The following is a 20754-nucleotide window of genomic DNA, read 5'->3' on the forward strand; positions in this document are numbered from 1 at the left end:
ATGAACAATGATTCCCACTTCTAGAAGTTCCCCTCATGTTTTCTAAGCTATTTTCTTTACCCTTCCTATTTAGCTTCTTGTCCTTTTGCTCTGACATAGCACAGAACAGCTGAGTGCAGAGTGTACCTGTAATCCCAGTGGCTTGGGAGGCTGAGGCAAGAGGATCGTGAGTTCAAAGTCAGCCTCAGCAACTTAGATGGCAGGAACATAAATCCTTAGTAAGAACACCCAGGCAACCAAGTTCATTGATGGAGAACAGAATTACCAGAACACTGTGGGATTAGTCATTGTCTCCTGAAAAGGATAAAATCAGTGAAACAGTTATTTTTAATCAAATTTTTAAAAGTTCAAATTAAGTGTGCAAATGTACATGGAAAATAATGTTGAATTATCTTAGATGATTCAGTATGAGCCCATTTCCTGTCATCTCATGTGCAGTATCAACTAACTCCCTGTTTCACTCCACTCTGTGCAGAGGTGGTCGTAATCCTTTGATGATGACAATAGAAGGAAGAGCAACCTAAGGGCTATACTGCTGGGGCCTTTAAGAGGGTGGGCCATGGACCCTCCCATTTACTCTTTTTTTTAAAAGTATTTTTTTAGTTGTAGATGGACACAACACCTTTATTTGTTTACTTATTTATAATTTTTATGTGGTGCTGAGGATCAAACCCAGTGCCTCACACATGCTAGGCAAGTTCTCTACCACTGAGCCACCACCCCAATACCCCTCCATTTACACTTTCTGGGTTTCACCATGTGCGGTGTCTAAGAGGTGGTTCAGCAGATGAGGCAGCATGGTGGTGCAGCTTCTCTTTTCTGGGGTCAACAGGAAGTGCACCATGTATGCAGTCACCCCAGGGTTCTGCAGCTTGCATTGTGGAAATCAGTGCAGCATGACTCAGTTCACACTTCCCTTGGGGTCCAGGCACTGCCTGCTGCCTGTGCTCAAAATGAGCTTTGGTGTTTGTAACTGGGAGGAATGGATTGGTCTCCTTTGTAACTTTCTTTGGCTCCTGGGCAGTTTCTGGTGTTTATTCTATTGCTACTTGGTTTTTTCTTGGGGAAAAAAAATATTCAAAGACTCAGTTCTATTATATGTTAGACTTGTTAAATTAACTTATCTTTGCTCTTCATTTCCTTTTTTTTTTTTTTTTTAATGAAAGTACTGTTTCTTCTCAGAGTGTCTCTTTCTAGGGCTTTTTTAACCTGAACATAACAATATATTTTACTTTCAGTTTTACTGTTCATTTTACTTCCCAGCCATTGTTAGGATTTTCTTTTTTTAACCCATCTCAGATTGTGCTTAATAGAAGCTGTCACAGTTGACAAGTGTTTCTTCTCTTCTTAGCCCTTGACCATGACAGATGTGACCAGCACACGGATTGTTACAGCTGCACGGCCAACACCAATGACTGCCACTGGTGCAATGACCATTGTGTCCCTATGAACCACAGCTGCACAGAAGGCCAGGTCAGGGTCCAATTGTTAAGGATTTCAGGGGATAAAAATATCGTAATTGGGTTTAGGTGTAGGTTGAGTGTATGGCCATAAATAGTGGTCCAAGTTTTTTTTAAATGGGATGTAGACTTGGATTTTATTATAGTTCAAGTTTTCTTTTTGGAAGGGATGCTGTATACATTTGGTTCAACATTCTCAGTTGCCAGGGGGCTTGTTTGTGGTGAGGTAGTACTAGTGCCTGAGGACAATTTTCCCTGGGCATGGTTGTGGCTAAGTACTAGATCTTTGGTCTGAGGCTTGTAACAGCAAGCTCACTCCACCCATGTGAGATTGTTGGAGAAAGTTGGGATTTGAAGCAGGTGTGTAGTGTTCTCTAGTAGACCGAGCAAATGATAGACTTTGCCACAATCTCCTTGTCTTTTGTTATATCTTGGATCAGCATAAATTCAGTGTTCTTGATTTCCCTTTTTTTTTTAACTGAAAAAGTATTTCTTCAGAGTGTCTCTTTCTAGGGCTTCAAAATCACATATGATTTTGAATATTTAGATTATAATAAGGACTTATTAAATAAAATTAAGATGACCAAGCTTTTAAAGTTTATGTAAAAGACCTTTTTTTGTCAGTTTATAAAATAGATTATTTTTGTCAGTTTACAAAATAGACTGTTCCATATTTCCATTTTACTGCTGAGAAGGTTGAGGCATGCTGTTTAAAAGAGTAGACTGCTTTCTTGCCAGGTAAAGGCATGTCTATGAACAGAATATTTTACTACAGTGTTCCCGATGCACTGCAACTTCATTAGCATCTTATTTATCTCTATTTATTTGCTTTCTTGGTTAGATAGTATTGTGTTTAGTGTCCTATTGGTCTTCAGCATGAGTTATCTCTATGGATATAAAACAAAAGCTTTTGTCCACTGTGTTCTAGATCTCCATTTCAAGGTATGAGAATTGTCCCAAGGATAACCCCATGTACTACTGTAACAAGAAGACCAGCTGTAGGAGTTGTGCCCTGGACCAGAACTGCCAGTGGGAGCCTCGGAATCAGGAGTGTATTGCTCTGCCTGGTAAGCCTTGCTAGGCACCTGGAGTATGGATCCAGAACCCTTAATCTTTTGCAACCTGGGTTGAACTTAATTGGGGGGAGGACCTTATTCTATGTATCTGTCACATTTACTTGTTGTTTATTTAACTAAAATCCAATTTGTAAGTATGTACTCCTCTATTCTTTGAAATAAGTCAAACATTATCTGCTCCTCTGGAGAATGAAATAATTCTGGGTTCATGTCAGTGAACCTGCTCCTTCCCTTGACATCCACCTGGCTGTGATAACTGAGACTAGAAGTCTGTAGTCTCAGCTGCCAGACTTCTGCGCACTGTATGGAAGAGTGTTACTGAACATGGGGATTTGGTTGTTGGCACCTCTTGAGGGGCTTCTCTGAGCAGAGGGAGAGGCAGATTTCTGTGTTAGCGGCAACTCTGAGGTGACTGCCAGTCCTGAGTACCTGGTTTATGGCATCCTGAGGTTTAAGGTGATGACTTTGGGGTGGCCAGTCGACTGAACCCCTGATATATTTGCTCCAACCGGATGTCCAGGAAGGGGGAGTTCTGTGGCACTATGCAACATCTGAGGCATGAGCAGGCCACTTGAGTAGAACCAGGGCCCTTTTGAATGTTCTTTGGAGTAATGCAGTACATCTTTCAGAATGGGCTTCTTGTTCATTGTTCTGAGTGTCAGACATTCATGAATAACAAAACCCCTGGGATCTTGCCAAAAGGCATATTCTTGTATAGGCCTGGGGTGGGGTCCTAGAGTCTTCATTTTAACTTGTCCATTCCATTCTTCAAGGAGCAAGTCTGTGTGCTCTCAAATGATCTCTTTCCTGTGGTACCTCCCAATGATCTCAGTGGCTTTTTCTGCTAATGAACATTGTTCATGGTGTCTCCAGGGTACTTTGGTTCTGATGGTGTTGCTATTTCATTCACTGTTGAACCGGGAGTGTCCCCAGCTTCTATGCAGAATCTTAATGTGGGTTCAGCCTAATCACAAGGAACTGATTACAAAACTTGCCTTGTGTGGACTTTGGACTTTTCCTAAGATCTTACCCTCCTCATTTTTTGGTATGATTTGTGTGCTTGGGTATAACTTGTACCTGAAAATAAGGAAAAGTGCAGCATTTGAAGACTTTAGATTTATTCATTCCCAACTCATTTCCATGTTTACAGTTCTGTACTCCACCTTTCTAATGTGCATATTCATCTGTCTGGTCTCCACATAGGAGTTAGCCTTATTTCTAATTATTCTTCTAAAAGCTCTGCCATCAATCTAGCATTTACACTAAATGGATTTTCCTCCAAGTGACTGGAGAGTTGACTTCAGAATATACTTCATGAGACCCAGTAGATAGCACTGACAAACTTATCTCTTTCATTCTGTGTCTGGAAGTGAATAATGTGTCTCTTGCCCTTGCCACATTCTTAATGAAGCACCTAGAATTCAATCTCAAGGATCATTTAGGTGTTCAGGAACTTGAACTAGGAATACAGTAGTTTTATGTAATTTCTAAAGCTGTTTTTTCTCTCCCCCTTTGTTAAAGAAAATATCTGTGGCGTTGGCTGGCATTTGGTTGGAAACTCGTGTTTGAAAATTACTACTGCCAAGGAGAATTATGACAATGCTAAACTGTACTGTAGGAACCACAATGCCTTCTTGGCTTCCCTTACAACCCAGAAGAAAGTGGAATTTGTCCTTAAGCAGCTGCAAATAATGCAGCCATCACAAAGCATGGTGAGTGAATCCTCAGAACCTAAGTGTCTCTTACCCACCTTTCTGCTGAGGGCATGACCACAGATGGTGCATGGAAGGCTGTGGGTGACGGATGTGCTGGGAAGAGGAGGAATGCCAGGATGCGTGGCGTGGTAGATATGGCGCTACACTGTTAATCTCTTCCTTTTTTTTTGTTTTAATATTTTTTTTAGTTGTAGACAGACACAATACCTTTATTTTATTTATTTATGTATTTTTATATGGTGCTGAGGATCAAACCTGTGCCTCACACATGCTAGGCAAACGCTCTACCAAGTGAGCTATAACCCCAGCTGAAGTCTTGTCCTTAAATGCCTTTAACCTTGAAACCTTTTTAATACTTCATACATTTTCTTAGTCATATTTATTATAACATGTAAAATAATATATGAGATGTATAGTAATGTGTGTATTTGTGCACATACTCTGGTGACATCACTGGATGATCCCTGCTTGTTTTACCTCTATAGTTTCTGCTATGGTAGGGAGCGAGGGGTCACAGCTAATTAGGCATCATATTTAGACATTATTTCCTTTAGATTTAAGGTATTATTCAGAACATGTTGTCACTACCACCAAGAAATATACATCTGTTTGGGTCTCTCTAGACCTGGCAGCCCAACAAGAGAGGGCATCTTCTTTTGAAGGGTTTCTGAGATCAGCAAGGCTCACGTTCTGTTCCTGTCCATCCAAGCAATTGGATGATTGGATGACTTTTAGTTGTTGTTCCACAATCACACTTTGCCATTTTTAGTCCAAAGTGCAGGCCCTGTGATTATACCTTCACTTAAGCAGATATTCAGAGAACAAAGCTCTCTCAGCTAGGTAGACTGTGGTAGGGAGAAGTGTGGGGGTGATATTCTCTTGTTAAGCAGTGAGGAACTCAGGGCACCACTTCACTGGGTGAAACTGGCTTTATCTAATGTGAATAAAGTATGGAATGTGGCCTGGGTCCTGGCTCTGTGTATCACATAAAAGGGCATTCTGAGATAGGGAGGGAAGAGGTGCCTGTGTTTACTCTCTCTCAGTACTTTTTTTCCAGTGAAACTTTGTTATGGTGTGGACTCTCAGATATTGGCAGCGCATGCTTAATATGCCTACCTCAGGGACCACATTTGGTATGTTATGATATTTGTAACATATTGGTATGTTATGATAGCTTTTTCTAATTTTATAATCTCCATCAGAGATTGTCTGTGTTGGTTCTGTTCTTCTCTTCCCCAGATGTTCGCCTCTCCTAGCATTCTGTCCTTGGCTGTCAGCCAGCCTTACCTATCTATGGTCATTCACTCCCTCAAGAAACGGGAGGCTCACAACTTTGCCCATAGTGCTGGTTCTCTACTGGTGACTCTTAAGTCCACCTCTGTGTGAGACAATTGGTGTAGAAAGTTCCTATCATCCCAGCTGGGTACAGATGTACCTCAGTTCCCTTTCCTCTCTTCTTCAGGTGTTACAGCCCTACCAGGTTCTGGGTGGTCTAGTCTGCTATGATAGCTTTAATTAAACAGAACCCCACACTCTTGAGATAAGACAAACAGATGAGACAACTAAAGTGTAATGTGTTCCCCATCTCCAGATGTGACCCAGTCTGTAGATCCCATGTATGAAAAAGCAAGATAGGGTAGAGGCTGTGTGATAGAGCTGAGAGGAGATAATCCTGAAGGTGGGAAGGAGTGAAGTGGAAAGGGAAGAAGGACGGGCTCCCTGTATATTGGTACCCTCTCATACAAGGTGTAGAGGTTGAGGGAATGGCTCACTGAGCAAGCTGCGGGTTAGTTTGTTTGGCTGGGGCAGGTTGGATGGGAGGAAGATGCTATAGCTGGGCTTCAAGAAGGGCCCACAGCCAAATCAGAGATACCTTGTCTACAATGCTAATGGCTCTGCATTTTATCAGGAAAGCAAAAAGACATTATTAAAAGACTTGTAAAATATATTAGTTATAATTTTGTTTGTTTTTAAAGGAAAATTAGAAAATACTAATAAAAGAATGTAAGAAAACAAATATCATTTGTTAATACCACTAAAAACTCTTAGAATTTATTTATTTCAGGTCTTTTACTAGGCATGCATATTTTTCCTTCTCAAAAATGAAAATACATTGTACATGTTTTTTTCAACTGTCAAAATTAAGACTACCTTTCATTTCTGGGTTAGACGACATAAATTGATTATAAAACATTTTTTTAAAGTGCAATGGCAAGGAAATTTTAGGGAGTAGGAGATGAAAACCATCCAAGGTGTTCATTGCTCTTATTCTTTATAAAATCCATTGCTAAGTGGAGAAATAGAATAAAAAATACAGTAAACACCCACACCCCTCCTCCACAGAGTATTATGATTCAGCCTTAAAAAAGAAGGAAATACTGTCATTTGCAACCACATGGATAGACCTGGAGGACCTTATACTGAATGAAATAAGCTGGTCACAAAAAGACAAATACATGACTTTGCTTATTTGTAGAATTTATAAATGTCTAACTCAGGGAAGCAGAGAGTACACTGGTGGTTTTCAGGGCCTTGGGAGGTGCGGTGAGAAATGGGAACATGCTGATCAAATTGTTCGAAGTTTAGTTACATAAGATGTTCTAGAGATCTAATGTATGCTATGGTGATAGTAGTTAATAATGGTGAATGTATACTAAATATTTCTTAAGGACATAGTTTTTACATGTTCTCATCACATACATGTACATACGGTCATACAAAGGTAAATATGAGAGGTAATGGATGTCAATTAGTTGATAGTGTCATCCATCTCACAATGTATACAATTATAAAAACATCACACAAACTTTGGATTGTTCAGAGGGGAGTGGGAGTGGGAGTGGGTGGGGTGGTGGGGATGGGAAGGACTGTAGAATGAGACAGACATTATTACATATGTGTATAATTATACTACTGGTGTGACTGCACCATGTACACCCAGAGGAATGAGAAGTTGTGCTCCATTTGTGTACAATGTGTCAAAATGCATTCTGCTGTCATGTAAACTAATTAGAACAAATTAAAATTTTTTAAAAAATATTTTTTAGTTGTTGATGTACCTTTATTCTTTATTTATATGTGGTGCTGAGGATTGAACCCAGTGCCTCACACATGCTAAGCAAGTGTTCTGTTATTGACCCACAACCCCAGACCCCCAAAATTTAAAAAATAAAATAAAAGCACCATACAGGCTTAGCTCCTTTTCTAAGGATGGATACATTATCAATATTTTATGAATGTTGGTGAAATGACTTCATGTGTGAATGGCACTTAAGCCAGTTTAGGATAACCATATCTTTATAGGATTTGATGCAGAGCATAAAAATTTTGGTACTCAGTTATTACTTTGTTATGGATCTCTGTGAAAATTTTGATATTTCTTTTCTCTAAGCTATAAATTTGTTCTTTGTAAAATGGCCATATTGAAGTGGTGATCTATCCCAATGGCCGAGTTTAGAGTATAGGAAGGCTTTCCTGTACCTGTGAATATACCTAACTTAGTGGGTTTTATCAAGTATCCTGTTTGGTCAAAACATTGATTGTTTTCATAATTATGTCTCTTTTGCCCACAGTCCAAGCTCACCTTAACCCCATGGGTTGGCCTTCGGAAGATCAATGTCTCCTACTGGTGCTGGGAAGATATGTCTCCATTTACAAATAGTTTACTACAGTGGATGCCATCTGAGCCTAGCGATGCTGGGTTCTGCGGAATCTTATCAGAACCCACTGTTCGGGGATTAAAGGCTGCAACCTGCATCAACCCCCTCAATGGCAGCATCTGTGAACGGCCTGGTAAGGACACTGGTGATAGGCTTCAGGAAGTTTCAGAAAGGAGGCAGGTTAAGTATTGACATGCATAAAATGATCTTGAAAACAGATGGAGAGCTAATTTCAGGCATATTTCAAGCAATACCTAGAATTTTAAAAGCAGAAGGAAATAGTCTGTGGCTCTATGTTGAGCCATAAGTAAAGCCAAAAATAAAATGTTACACAAAGAACCTAATATTCTGACTAGCATTGAGATTGATTGGTTTGTTGAGCACAAAAAGTGTTTAGAATTGCTTTGAAGGGCAAATATCTTGGTGGCAGAAAAATGCTGTGGAAGGAAAAAAAGGAAAATAAAAACCAAAGATTTGAGAAAAGCAAGCAAGTCACCATAAGACAATATTCAGGAAGCTAGTGTCAGTGGGGAGGAAAATGAGGAGAGGTCTGTGACAGGAGACAGAAGGCAGTTAGAACCATGTAAGAGCTGTGGCTGGGTACTGAACCATCAAATGTTTTGAGCAGTTTCTCAGTATGCATGTTTCTGGGGGCTAAGTTTAGGCTCCATGGTGGCAGATACAGGGGCAGCCTCTGCAGCACACAGATGGGGGCTTAACAGTAATAGGTAGAGTTGTTGGTGATTTAGTTAAATCCTGTTCAGTTTTTGGAAGGTACTGTATTTGAGGAATGCAGAAGTATAGAAGATAATTCATAGCATTGTAGAAGTTATCTTAAAACAAGGTTTCTAAATTGTAGGTGAGCTTTTCAGCCTTTTTGAATGCAGAATGCTTTGATGAATTTAATGAATGCTGTGATCCTACTTACACTCAAATTCATAAACATAGGGTTTTACATGTTCAGGTGGATTGTAAAATTCCTTCAGGGTCCCCTTATGTAAGACTCTGCTTTTGTTGAAAGATTCTCTTGTTCTTTCACCTTTGTCCTCAATGCTCTTTGAATAGAAGGTCCATTTCCTCCCCGAGTGTGTTAATACCTTGACTAAGAGGTACATGATGGCTCCAATATGATATGTTTTCACTGTGTCATGTAGTGCCTGAATTGAGTTCATGGCACACTGTTGGGCTACAAACCAATATTTGAAATGGATCTGACCTTAGCTGACATAATGGGAGGTCTTAAATGTCCCTCTTGGGTTTAATTCCCAGCAAACCACAGTGCCAAGCAATGCCGGACGCCGTGTGCCTTGCGGACTGCGTGTGGGGAGTGCACCAGCAGCAGCTCTGAGTGCATGTGGTGCAGCAACATGAAGCAGTGTGTGGACTCCAACGCCTACGTGGCCTCCTTCCCTTTCGGCCAGTGTATGGAGTGGTATACCATGAGCAGCTGCCCCCGTGAGTGCAAAAGGGAGTGCAGGCACTCTTGAGTGCCTGGCATGTAGTGACAATTCTTGGCATGGTAACAATATTTGGCATGGCATGGAACATTTTTCAGACTAGTTGGATTTGACCTTCTACTCAAGTCATCTAGTCCTGCATGATGAGAACCTGCATACAGAATTGCACAGTGATACATGTAGTCAAGTAAATCTAAGCTGGCACACAGAATACAGAAGTTAGCTTTCCAACTCCAAGGTCATATTATTCAATCCATGTAATGTTTCTACCTTTTACTCACCTAATTCATTAAGTAATTGCTCTCCAGTAAAGACCTTCTGAAGTTCCTTTTGCCTCCAGCATCTTGGGATTGAGAGTGGAAGGAGTGACACCTGTTATGTGTTGGGCAAATTATTGAGCTCCTCCTTTAAATGGTCACTATAGAGTGGTGATTTGGACTCACTAAAGTTAGTCTGTTAAAGAAAAGGTTATTTAAATGTAATGAATTCGGATATATTTGTGGATTGAGGGTTTTTTTTTTTTTTTTGTGTGTGTGTGTGTGTGTATATGTATGTTTTTAAACAGCTGAAAATTGTTCAGGCTATTGCACCTGCAGTCATTGCTTGGAGCAGCCAGGCTGTGGCTGGTGTACTGATCCCAGCAACACTGGGAAAGGGAAATGCATGGAGGGATCCTACAAAGGACCAGTGAAGATGCCTCCACAGGCCTCTGCTGGAACTGCCTATCCACAGCCCCTTCTGAATTCTAGCATGTGTCTAGAGGACAGCAGATACAACTGGTCTTTCATTCACTGTCCAGGTAAGATGCCTGCATATCCAAAATCAAGTTATTCATTACCTGTTTATAAAGAATACAAACTTGAAAGCTACACTATTCATATGAATTTCTTTTAAGTGAAAAATATAAGTAAGACACCATTTTAGGAGAAAAGATAGTTTCATTTAAAAATGGTTTTAATGTCAGTTAACAAAAATATTGAGGAAATTCATGTAAGTTATTTTACTAACTTTTCTTATAAAATAATATGTGCTTTATAAAAATATTATACCTGTATACAAAATAAAACCTGGAGTCCCCCTCTCCTCAGTTTTTTTTTTTTTTATTTTTTTAGTTGTAGATGGTCACAATACCTTTATTTTTATTATTTATTTTTTTATGTGTGGCTGAGGATCAAACCCAGTACCTCACACATACTAGGTGAGCACTCTACGAATGAGCCACAACCCCAGCCCCCACTCAGGTCTTTATAAATACTTTTTCAGAATTTAATATAGATACTTCCAGACATATTCATTTATATATTTTAATATAAAATATACTTTTTATATTTTTATGTATTATACTAGGGATATTATATTTACTGCTTTATAATTTTCTTTTTACATAAAAACACATCTTGGAAATTTAGAAAAAAACAACTCTTTTTACTGGAAGAGTTAATTAATTGCCAAGAATTCTTTAAATTTTGATAGAATTCACCAGTGAAATCATCCAGTCTTGGGCCTTTCTTTGTGCTAAGATTTTAAATTATTTGGTCTCTTTACTTGTTATAAGTCTATTCAGAATTTCTGTTTCTTCTTGAGTCAGTTTTAATACCTGTGATTTTTAAAGAATTTGTTAGTTTCATCTGTTTTCAAATTTGTTGAAATATGGGTCATAATATTTTCTTATACCCAACTTGCTAGCCTTGTGTATCCTCCTTATAATCTATTGAGGATTGTTTTCACATGTCTAATTTTATTTCACATATCCTTTTACTTTTTATAAGTGCTCTAAATTTTGTGAGGGTATTTTCAGAGCTTGATTTCTTTTGTGGATTCAATTATTTAAGCCTCTTTAAATATACTAAAATTAGTATTTTTTATTCTCTTTTGTTTCTTCCATTAAGCCCTCTTTCAGGGTTTTTTTTTTTTTTTTTTTTGAGTATTTATCCTGCAGTTGCATGTGGTTAGAGCATTTTCTTAAAATTTTGAATCCTTAAGATTGATTTGCATTTGTAATTGACCATGTAAATTTATCAGTATTGGTTAGCAGTGGTGTTTATTGAACTGTTGTGAAGGTGTGGGATGAGTTCCTAAGGGAGCAGCCAGCTAACCTCAGGACATTTTTTTTTTTTTAAGATGGACACAATACTTTTATTTTATTTATTTGTTTTTATGTGGTGCTGAGGATTCAGTGCCTCATGCATGCTAGGCAAGCACTCTACCACTGAGCTACATCCCTATCCCCAACCTCAGGACTTTTATTTTTTCCAGTTGTAGATGGATACAATATATTTATTTTTATTTATTTATCTTTATGTGGTGCTGAGGATTGAACCCAGTGCATGCTTGAGAGGCAAGCGCTCTACACTGAGCTACAACCCCAGCCCAACCTCAGGACTTTTTAGCTCTAGTCTGCTCTTACAGTTGTTGAATGGTTTGTGCTCCTCTCTCAGAAGCAGTGGACCCAGGTGCCTGGATACATTTGGCACAATCATGGTTGTGCCCGTGCCTCTACCATTTGGTGTTCTGGCAACCTAAAGATAGCTGATATATTGCCCTGATATTTTTCTCTCCTTCTTTCTCACTCCTGTTCCACCCAAAACTATTCTTTCCCACTACTGCCCCTGAACCCACACCTCAGCCAGCTGAGGAACTCATACAGGGCAGGTCATGTACCATTTCTGTTGCCTACCAGTCTGCTGAGGCCTCCTTTGCTTCCAGCCTCCACTGAGTTTTTCAGGTGTCCACTAGTAAAGTTCATCTAGTCAGATTGGCAGTACCTTCCTTTTCTTACCTTAAGATACATGTGTCTCAGTTCTTTTCTTTCTGATTGGCCCATTCTGCTTTATAATTTCTAGACATTCCTGAATATTTCAGCAGTGTCTCTCAGTACTTCTAATAGTACCTTTCTCTTCTATTTCACACTTCCGCTGATTTAGCACTCTTTTTCACTTTTTTCCCCCATGTAATTCAGTGGTATTTTGAAAAGGAAGAAGGAAGCATTTTCTGTATCTTTTCTTCTTGAACCAGAATAGAGGTTTTTTTCATGCATAATTTTTAGGTAATTTAATACATGTGTTGTACTTTACCCTTTGCTCATCTTCATGGGAACAAAATGCATATCCTACATATAAGTAATTGTGGTACAATATTTTAAGTTTTATAGTTGTAGTATATAAAACACCTTAAGTACCTACATAGATGGTGTAGCTAACAGGTGAGTAAATAGAACATGTGCAAGGATATAGAAATTTTTCAGGATGTGAGAAAACCACCTCATGTTGATGAACCAAAATCTGAAGAATCAGAAATTGTGGTTACAGTGGTGCAGGTTGTACCTTATGTGAACATTCCCATGTTCTGCAGTGCACAGCCTGCATAGCTGTCTCAAGCAGTCTTTGAGAGGTCAGGGTTTATATGCCATGTCCATCAGGAGCCTTAGTAATCTCTGCTCTGGAAATGCTTATATGTAAAGTTGGTTATTTTTCTAATAGTGAAAATTTGAAAGCAAACAAAATATTAGAACTTGAGGGGATGGTTAAATAAGTGCTATAATTCATAAAAATCATCATCAAGTTTTGTTCATGGTAGATTAAATGTAAAATAATTTTGATCTAAGTTTAAAAACTCAAAATTGAATATTAATATCAAAACTACAAAATTGTATAGAAAAATGCTGGAAGGAGAATATTCAACAGTTGCATAATACATGTTGTTTTTAATCGGCACACACAACTTCTCCAACATAGGCCACATTTTATGTTGTAAAGCAAATGTTAATGAATTTTAAAAAATGAATTAATAGCTGACATCTTATCAGATCATAATGAAATGAAATTATGAATCAAATGCAAGAGAAACTGCAAAAATTACACAATAAATAGATATGAACCAATATAATTTTGAATGGAAACCGGGTCATTGAATTAATCATAAGGGAAATGTTTAAATTCCTAGGGTAAAATGAAAATGGAACCTATGGGACAATGCAAAAGCAGTTATAAGAGAGAAGTTTATAGTTGTAAAGTCCCACATTAGAAAAACAGAGCGATCTCAAATAAACATCCTTATGATGCACCTCAAGGACTTAGAAATTAGAACAAACAATATAAACTCAATGGAAGGAAAGAAATAATAAGGATCAGAATGGAAATAAAATAAATTATATAAGAATAACACAAAAGATCAGTGAAACAAAGTGTTGGTTCTTTGAAAAAAATAAACAAATTCAGAAACCCTTAGCCAAACTAACCAAAAGAAAGAGAAGACCCAAACTAAAAAAAGCGACAAAAAAGGGGATGTCATAACACATACCACTGAAATTCAGAGGATTATTAGGGACTATTTAAAAAACTATACGCCAATAAACTGAAAAATCTGGAAGAAATGGACAAATTTGTAGATACATATTACCTACCAAAATTGCACCAAAATATGTAAATATCATAAATAGAGACATAACAAGCAATGAGATTGAAGCAGTAATAATCTCCCAACAACAACAAAAAGCCAAGGACAAGATGATTCACAGTTGAATTTTACCAGACTTTTAAAGAAGAATTAATACAAATATTTCTCAAACTAATTCATAAAATGAAAAGGGAAAGAACTCTTCCAAATTCATCCTACAAAGCCAGTGTGTAACTTGCTACCAAAACCAGATAATGACATAATATATAAGAAAATTACAGATTGAGGGCCTTAATATCTCATTTTTCTGCAATAACTTGGTTTTGACAGTTTGGTCTTATTTCTCAAATTAGTTTCTGGTGGGTAAGTTTTGATGATTTTTTTCTGTTTTGTTGTTATTTGTTTTGTTTTGAGACAAGTTTTGCTGTGTTGCGCAGGCTGGCCTCAAGCTCCTGAGCTCAGGAGATCTTTCTGTCTCAGCCTTCCCAATAGCTGGTATTATAGGCAAATACCCCATGCCCAGCTAGTTTGATGATTTGAGTTTTAGAGGCATTGGGAACTTACAGATGCAGATAAATTTCATGGAACTCCCTGCACCCAGTTCTGCCATGATAGAGGCTCCTAAAATCCTTTTCCTTTCAGCTTGCCAGTGCAATGGCCACAGCAAGTGCATCAACCAGAGCATCTGTGAGAAGTGTGAGAACCTGACCACGGGCAAGCACTGCGAGACCTGCATATCTGGCTTCTATGGTGATCCTACCAATGGAGGCAAATGCCAGCGTAAGTAGTGTGGGTCGGACTTGCTGAGTGCAAGTCAGGTGGAACACAGGACTTCTCTGACTTGAGTACCTAGGAGGAGAAAAGCCACTTGGCTTTGGATGCTGCATTTCTTTTTAAGTCATATTGTCAGGAGCTCAGCTGAGTTGGAAGAGAAAGGTGAACTGTTGGATGTGAGAGTAGCCTGGTGAAGCAGCAGCTCAACAGTGAAAGAGTTAAACCCTTAACCACACTGGGATAAGCAAGGGGCCCAAACCAGAGAAATGCTGACTTCCCCATTTCCATTTTCCCTGTTGGAACAGTGCAGCAATGGAGAGTCGGAGGCTCAGCGCTGGTGGTCAGCGGCTCCCCATGGAGGGCACCTTCCCAGCAATATTGTAGACCCTGAGGCTATGGGGAGGGAGGGAGTAAGGACTGGGAGTGGGGAAGTCCTGGGCACTGAGTCAGAGTGAAGAAAGTATTTTCAGACCCCCCCACCCCAGCCCCCTTAAATAGGCCTCAGCAGAGGCCCTGAAGCCAACCTGTGCCGGAGGCTTTGGAGGAAGACCTGTGGGAATGAAGGTGCACGTGAGGAGTGACTGGCTGGGGGCCCAAGTCCTTGACTGCACCTCCTGCAGAGACTGAAATACTTGGCTGTGCCCTGAGTTTGCTGAGAGGAGGGCAGCTGTCCCCTGAGGCCACTAGGTCAAGCCTCTGGTTAGGCCTGAAAAACCTCACACAGGTTTTAAACCAGGAGCTGCACTCAGCCCTTCTAGTGTATTTTAAAGATTTCAGTAGTCCCATGTTTCCTCATTCATGGTAGATGAAGCATACAAGTGGTAATCTAAATTGTTTTTTAAAGGGAAAGGTATAATCAGTGAACTGATTTTGGATTTGTTCTAGTTTCCAGCTGAAAATTATTACGAGTCTATCCTCTTCCCCTTGCCATCTGATTTTGGAGGTTGAACCCAGGGGTGCCTTATCTTTGAATGACAACTCCAGACTTTTTTAGTTTTTGAGACAGGGTCTCACTGAATTGCCCAGACTGGCCTTAATATTGCAGTTTTTTGGCTTCTGCCTCCTGAGTTGATGGAATTACAGACGTGCACCATTGTATCTGGCTATTAGAGTAGTCTTCTAGTTGAAAGAATCCTCAAGTTCTGAATGGGAAAAATAAATAAGAAAGGACAACTCTACTTTCTCCTCATATTCCACCTCCAGGCTTCTTTTTTTTTTTTTTAATATTTATTTATTTATTAGTTAATGGCGGACACAACATCTTTGTTTGTATGTGGTGCTGAGGATTGAACCCGGGCCGCACGCATTCCAGGCGGGCGCGCTACCGCTTGAGCCACATCCCCAGCCCCTCCAGGCTTCTTTTTATGACACTTCAGAATCTCATCCCAGGCCAGCCAAGATAGAGTGGCAGTCTAGCTATTTTGTCTGTCCCTTCAACTCCCTGGAGTTTAATTTTCTCATCTGTAAAACAGCAGTTTAGTGTGGTGTTGAGATTAAAGCCATCAGAGCAGTACATGGCACATAGTTAATACTCAGTAATGTGAGAAATTACTATATCCATTCTAATGTCATTTCCTTTTACTCTTTTTTTAAAAATATTTTTTTTTTAGTTGTAGATGGACACAATATCTTTATTTATTTATTTTTTATTTATTTCTTTTGTACATGACAATAGTGCAATAATAATTATAATAATAATTATCCATTTACAGCACAACTTGATATACAGAGTTATATAAAGTATGTTCACGCCAAATTATGCCATTATACGTGAACTCTCTTATTGATTTTTTTTGCATTACAATTCTTAATACACCTTTATACCACAATTTATTGGTATAAATTTATTTGTATCTAAGGTATGTTGACACCGAATTCACATCTTCATACATGTATTTTGTATAATGATGGCCGTTTCCTTCCACCATCCTTGCTATTCCCCTTCTCCCTCCCTCCCTTTCCCTCCCACCCTTATTCCCTATCTAAAGGTAATCTTCCTCCCCTGCTCTCCCTCCTTATCCCACTTTGAGTCACCTCCCTTATATCAGAGAAAACATTCGGCATTTAGTTTTTTGGGATTGGCTAACTTCACTTAGCATCATCTTCTCTAATGCTATCCATTTCCCTGAAAATGCCATGATCTTATTCTTTTTTAGTGCTGAGTAATATTCTATTGTGTATAAATGCCACATTTTTTTTATCCATTCATCCGCTGAAGGACATTTAGGTTGGCTCCACAGTTTAGCTATTGTGAATTGTGCTGCTATGAACATTGATGTGGCTGTGATGTGGTGTTGAGGATCAAACCCAGTGTCTCAGCATGTTAGGCATGTGATGTACCACTGAGCTACACCCCAGCCCCCCTTTTACTCTTAAATAAAGTGTCTTGTGCAGATTAAAAGTGTTCGGTAAAAACATTTATGGGTGAATACACTTAGTCTATTTGATAGTAATCAAAACATAACATTTCTGAGGAGTAAATGTGTACAAAGCTTTGTGCTGACAGCCTTTGGAGACAAAGGGATCTTTATCATCTCCAAGGTTACATAGCCTGCCCAAGATCTCACAGATGTGGATAAGCTGGAACCTCATTCAGTAGTGCTGACCTTAACTACTGACTTGGTTGTATCTCCAAGCAAACATCCCCATATCTGCAACTGTTATCTAGAAAAATCAAATTTTCCTCTGTGACATCTATAGGGCTTTAGTATACTTTTCTAGAACTTAGAGATTGCTTTATTTTCTAGATACAATACAAGTATAGTTTTAAAAATACTGAATGATACCAAGTCTTCAGTGTATTTCCTCTTATAATGGTGTAGTCCTTAGCTAAGGATAGTAGCTATGATGTATTGAGGTCATGTTTCAGGTGGCATACACTTTATCCATTTAATAGTAATTAAAACATAACACTTCTGAGGGGTAAATGTGTACAAAGCTTTGTACTGACAGTTTTTTGGAGACAAGGGACCTTTGTCATCCCTGATGTCACATAGCCTGCCCAAGATCTCACAGCAACCCTTTTAGATAGGTGCTATTATTAGCCTCATCATATAGACAAGGAAGAAGACTCAGAAAGGCTAAGTAGCATGCCTAGAATTCCAGAAGGGCTAAGTGGAGGACAGTGGATTCAAACTCAGGAAAACAGACATTAGGCCTCTGCTTTTCACTAACACACTGCCCTACACACTCAGCAGAGCAAGAGTTGACACTTAATTTCTGCTCTACCATGTATTCTAGTAAACTCTGTACTGTTCTGTTTTGCAGATTTTCTCCCCCCCCCCTTCTTGGGATTTATTTATTTATTTGGTAATGGGGATTGAACTCGGGGGCACTCAACCACTGAGCCACATCCCCAGCCCTATTTTATGTTTTTATTTAGAGACAAGGTCTCCCTGAGTTGCTTAGGGTTTCATTTAAGTTGCTGAGGCTGGCTTTGAACTTGGCTGTATTTATTTTTAAAGTGCACCTTTAGCCAGGCATGGTGGCACATGCCTATAATTCCAGTAGCTTGAGAGGCTGAGGCAGGTGGATTATGAGTTCAGAGCCAGCATGAGCAACTTAACGAGGTCCTAAACAACTCAGTGAGACCTTATTTCTAAATAAAATACAAAAAAGGGTTGGGGATATGGCTCAGTGGTTGAGTGCCCCTGGGTTTAATCCCCAGTACCCCCCCCCCAAAAAAAAAAAGTATTTCTTTACTTTATTTACAGAAAATCAGGGTGTAAAGGGAAAAATTGTTGGGAACAGAGACTTTTGCATTTATTTCAGTGGAGTATAAAATGTGTCACAGCTCATAATTAACTGTTGGGTAAAGTTAGGCAGAGGTGTGCTGAGATGGCTGTAGGAGGGACATGGGAAGATTGTTTTCTGTAAAAGCAAAGGAAAAGGCAAGATAAGGTTGATGAGTGATGAAGGGTCTTAAATGCTACCCTTGCCATCGGGGTCCCTCACTTCTGAGCCCCTGAGGGTTTTAACATGTGGCTCTCTTGGAGAACACTCATCTGCTAAGGCAGAGGACAGTCTGGCCAACCTCCTCCTAGGAGGCAATCAGCAACCTGAGCATCTCCATGGGGGAAGGGACCCAGTACCCAGCTTGCTGGAAATGCATTATAAATATTCACTGAACAAATGAAAGAATCATAATACTGAGAAAGAGTGTCAGTTTTAAGGTCAAAATAGAGATTGCCTCAGCTAGTGGTGGGAACCAGCTTTATCTTTCTTATTATCCTTTTGCTTGAATTCCTTTAATGTTTCCTTTACATTATTAGAGATAAATCATTACTTGAAAATTGTAAATCTTACTTACTAAATATTCTTTTTTTTAGTGTGACTTCCTACAATCCCAATTCAGATAAAATTATTTGTTTTGGGAAAAGTCTCTGATAGTAAGCCAGATGTATCCTGTGTGCTTTTTCCTTTTCTCCAGCATGTAAGTGCAATGGGCATGCCTCACTGTGCAATACCAACACGGGCAAGTGCTTCTGTACCACCAAGGGCGTCAAGGGAGATGAATGCCAGCTGTGAGTATCTGTTCTACCACCAGAGATGGCGCAGGGGCTAGGAAGCTAGCCTGGGGAGCTGCCCCTTCCCTGTGCTTTGTTGCCATGGATTCTGAGTGATCCCTCCAGAGATTAGTTTGAAATTTTGCCCTTTCTGCTTCTGACAAGTCAACCCCCAAGCTTAGGGATTTTCAGTAGCAATTCTTAAGAGACTCTTTAATTCACATTTTTTAAAAAGTGTTTGATACTGACATTTCCTGGATTGCTAATCCTTTAACTTAGCAGCTACCATTAGAAATTTGCACTTTTTCTGAGGGATGGAGTTGGAAGAACTGGTGTTGAACCAGTGCTTCTTTGTGTTTCTTTGGCATTTTGTTTCTCTGATAGTGGATGATTCTCTTGCCTTGCACACATCCCAGGTGTGTGCCCTTCTTTTGGTGAAGTGTGTTTATCATCTTCAAGGGGAAGGCTTCAAGTCTCTGTCCATAAGGATGCGGCTTAACGTCAAACAGCATTGGGTTTCAGACCTGGCTGTGCTTCCATTGAGCAGAATCTTTTGAGGCAGATCACAGAACCATGCCGAGACTCAGTTTCCCCATCTCCCAATAGGGGAAGTAGCAGTAATTGTTTTTAGTATCCTGGAGAGTTGCAACAAGAGAGATTTTCCCCAATTAACATATTCCTATCTGCTATAGTAGAAAACCTCATGAAACATATAGCCAGGCTTATCCACTCTCTCAGGAAGAGACTTAAGAGAGATGTGTTTAGTGTGAAAATCTTGAGCTGATATATGCAGATACATCATCATTGGCAAACTTCATTGTCCTTAAAGAATGTCACCAGTAACATGGATATTATTCAGCAGGGAATTGGTCTATGTACACTTTATAGATTATATTATAGTTTATATAAATTTACATGGTTGTCAATTTCATGCTTCCCCAAAGCCAATATGTTAAGAAAAGTCTAATCAAAGATTAAATTTAAATTTCAGATCTAGGTTCCTTTTCACAGAAAAATGTGAGAGCAAAATTAGTCACTGTTGCCCTCTATTGGGGGAAACAGCAAAGACATGATGTGGCATGCAGTGGAGGACTTTCAAGAGTCTTCTAGAAGTTGTAGATAGAGACAAATGCCTGTCATCTCCCTGGATGAAAGGGCAGCATCCCTGGCTCATTTGAACTGGGAAAAGTGTTTCCCGCAGCTCTCCCTCCTTCCTGTGAACTTCATAGCTGCTTTGCTTGCTAGTTGGCTTTGTGGAGAGGGAGATGGGTTTCGTTGAGTTTGTAAATGACATCTAAGGAGAAATTAATATTCATTTTAAGAGGAAATTATATTCTCTCCAGGCTAGCCAGTACTTGTTTAAGAGTGTTAGTTATTTTTTAAGTGATCCTTGGTATTTGGTTTTCTCTCATTTGGGTGTAAAGAACAGGGTCAGTTTACCGAGGGAGTACAGGAAAGAAATGAATATTTGAAAAATGTTTTAGTTGCATTTTTAGAAGAACAGGAAGTTCACAGGAATGTGAAAATGTGCTTTTCATTATAATAAATAGGATCTAGGTTTATGACATTTGGATTTATCTCCTGTGCCTTGGCAAATGTTTATTCATTGTTTTTATATAGTGGTGGTGGAACTGATGGGCAATCTGTATGAAAATTCAGGCACACTCCTCTTAATCCATCTGATATAAATAATGGTGAAGACTGTAATTATCA

The 20754-nt window shown here is 39.2% G+C and overlaps 1 protein-coding gene across 2 annotated transcripts in view; it reads left to right on the forward strand.

Moving 5' to 3' along the window:
- The window catches only part of ATRN (attractin), a 144180-nt gene that overhangs the window by 82096 nt on the left and 41330 nt on the right, over window positions 1-20754 (forward strand). For both annotated transcript variants that reach the window (XM_081289210.1, XM_081289209.1), the window contains exons 13-20: window positions 1352-1473; window positions 2389-2527; window positions 4058-4248; window positions 7824-8043; window positions 9180-9365; window positions 9933-10166; window positions 14405-14542; window positions 18966-19059. In XM_081289210.1, the coding sequence (XP_081145336.1) occupies window positions 1352-1473; window positions 2389-2527; window positions 4058-4248; window positions 7824-8043; window positions 9180-9365; window positions 9933-10166; window positions 14405-14542; window positions 18966-19059 (1324 nt within the window). The remainder of the gene's footprint in view (window positions 1-1351; window positions 1474-2388; window positions 2528-4057; window positions 4249-7823; window positions 8044-9179; window positions 9366-9932; window positions 10167-14404; window positions 14543-18965; window positions 19060-20754) is intronic.

The sequence above is a fragment of the Spermophilus citellus genome (assembly GCF_964194105.1).
Source record: "Spermophilus citellus genome assembly, chromosome: 4".
NCBI lineage: Eukaryota > Metazoa > Chordata > Mammalia > Rodentia > Sciuridae > Spermophilus > Spermophilus citellus.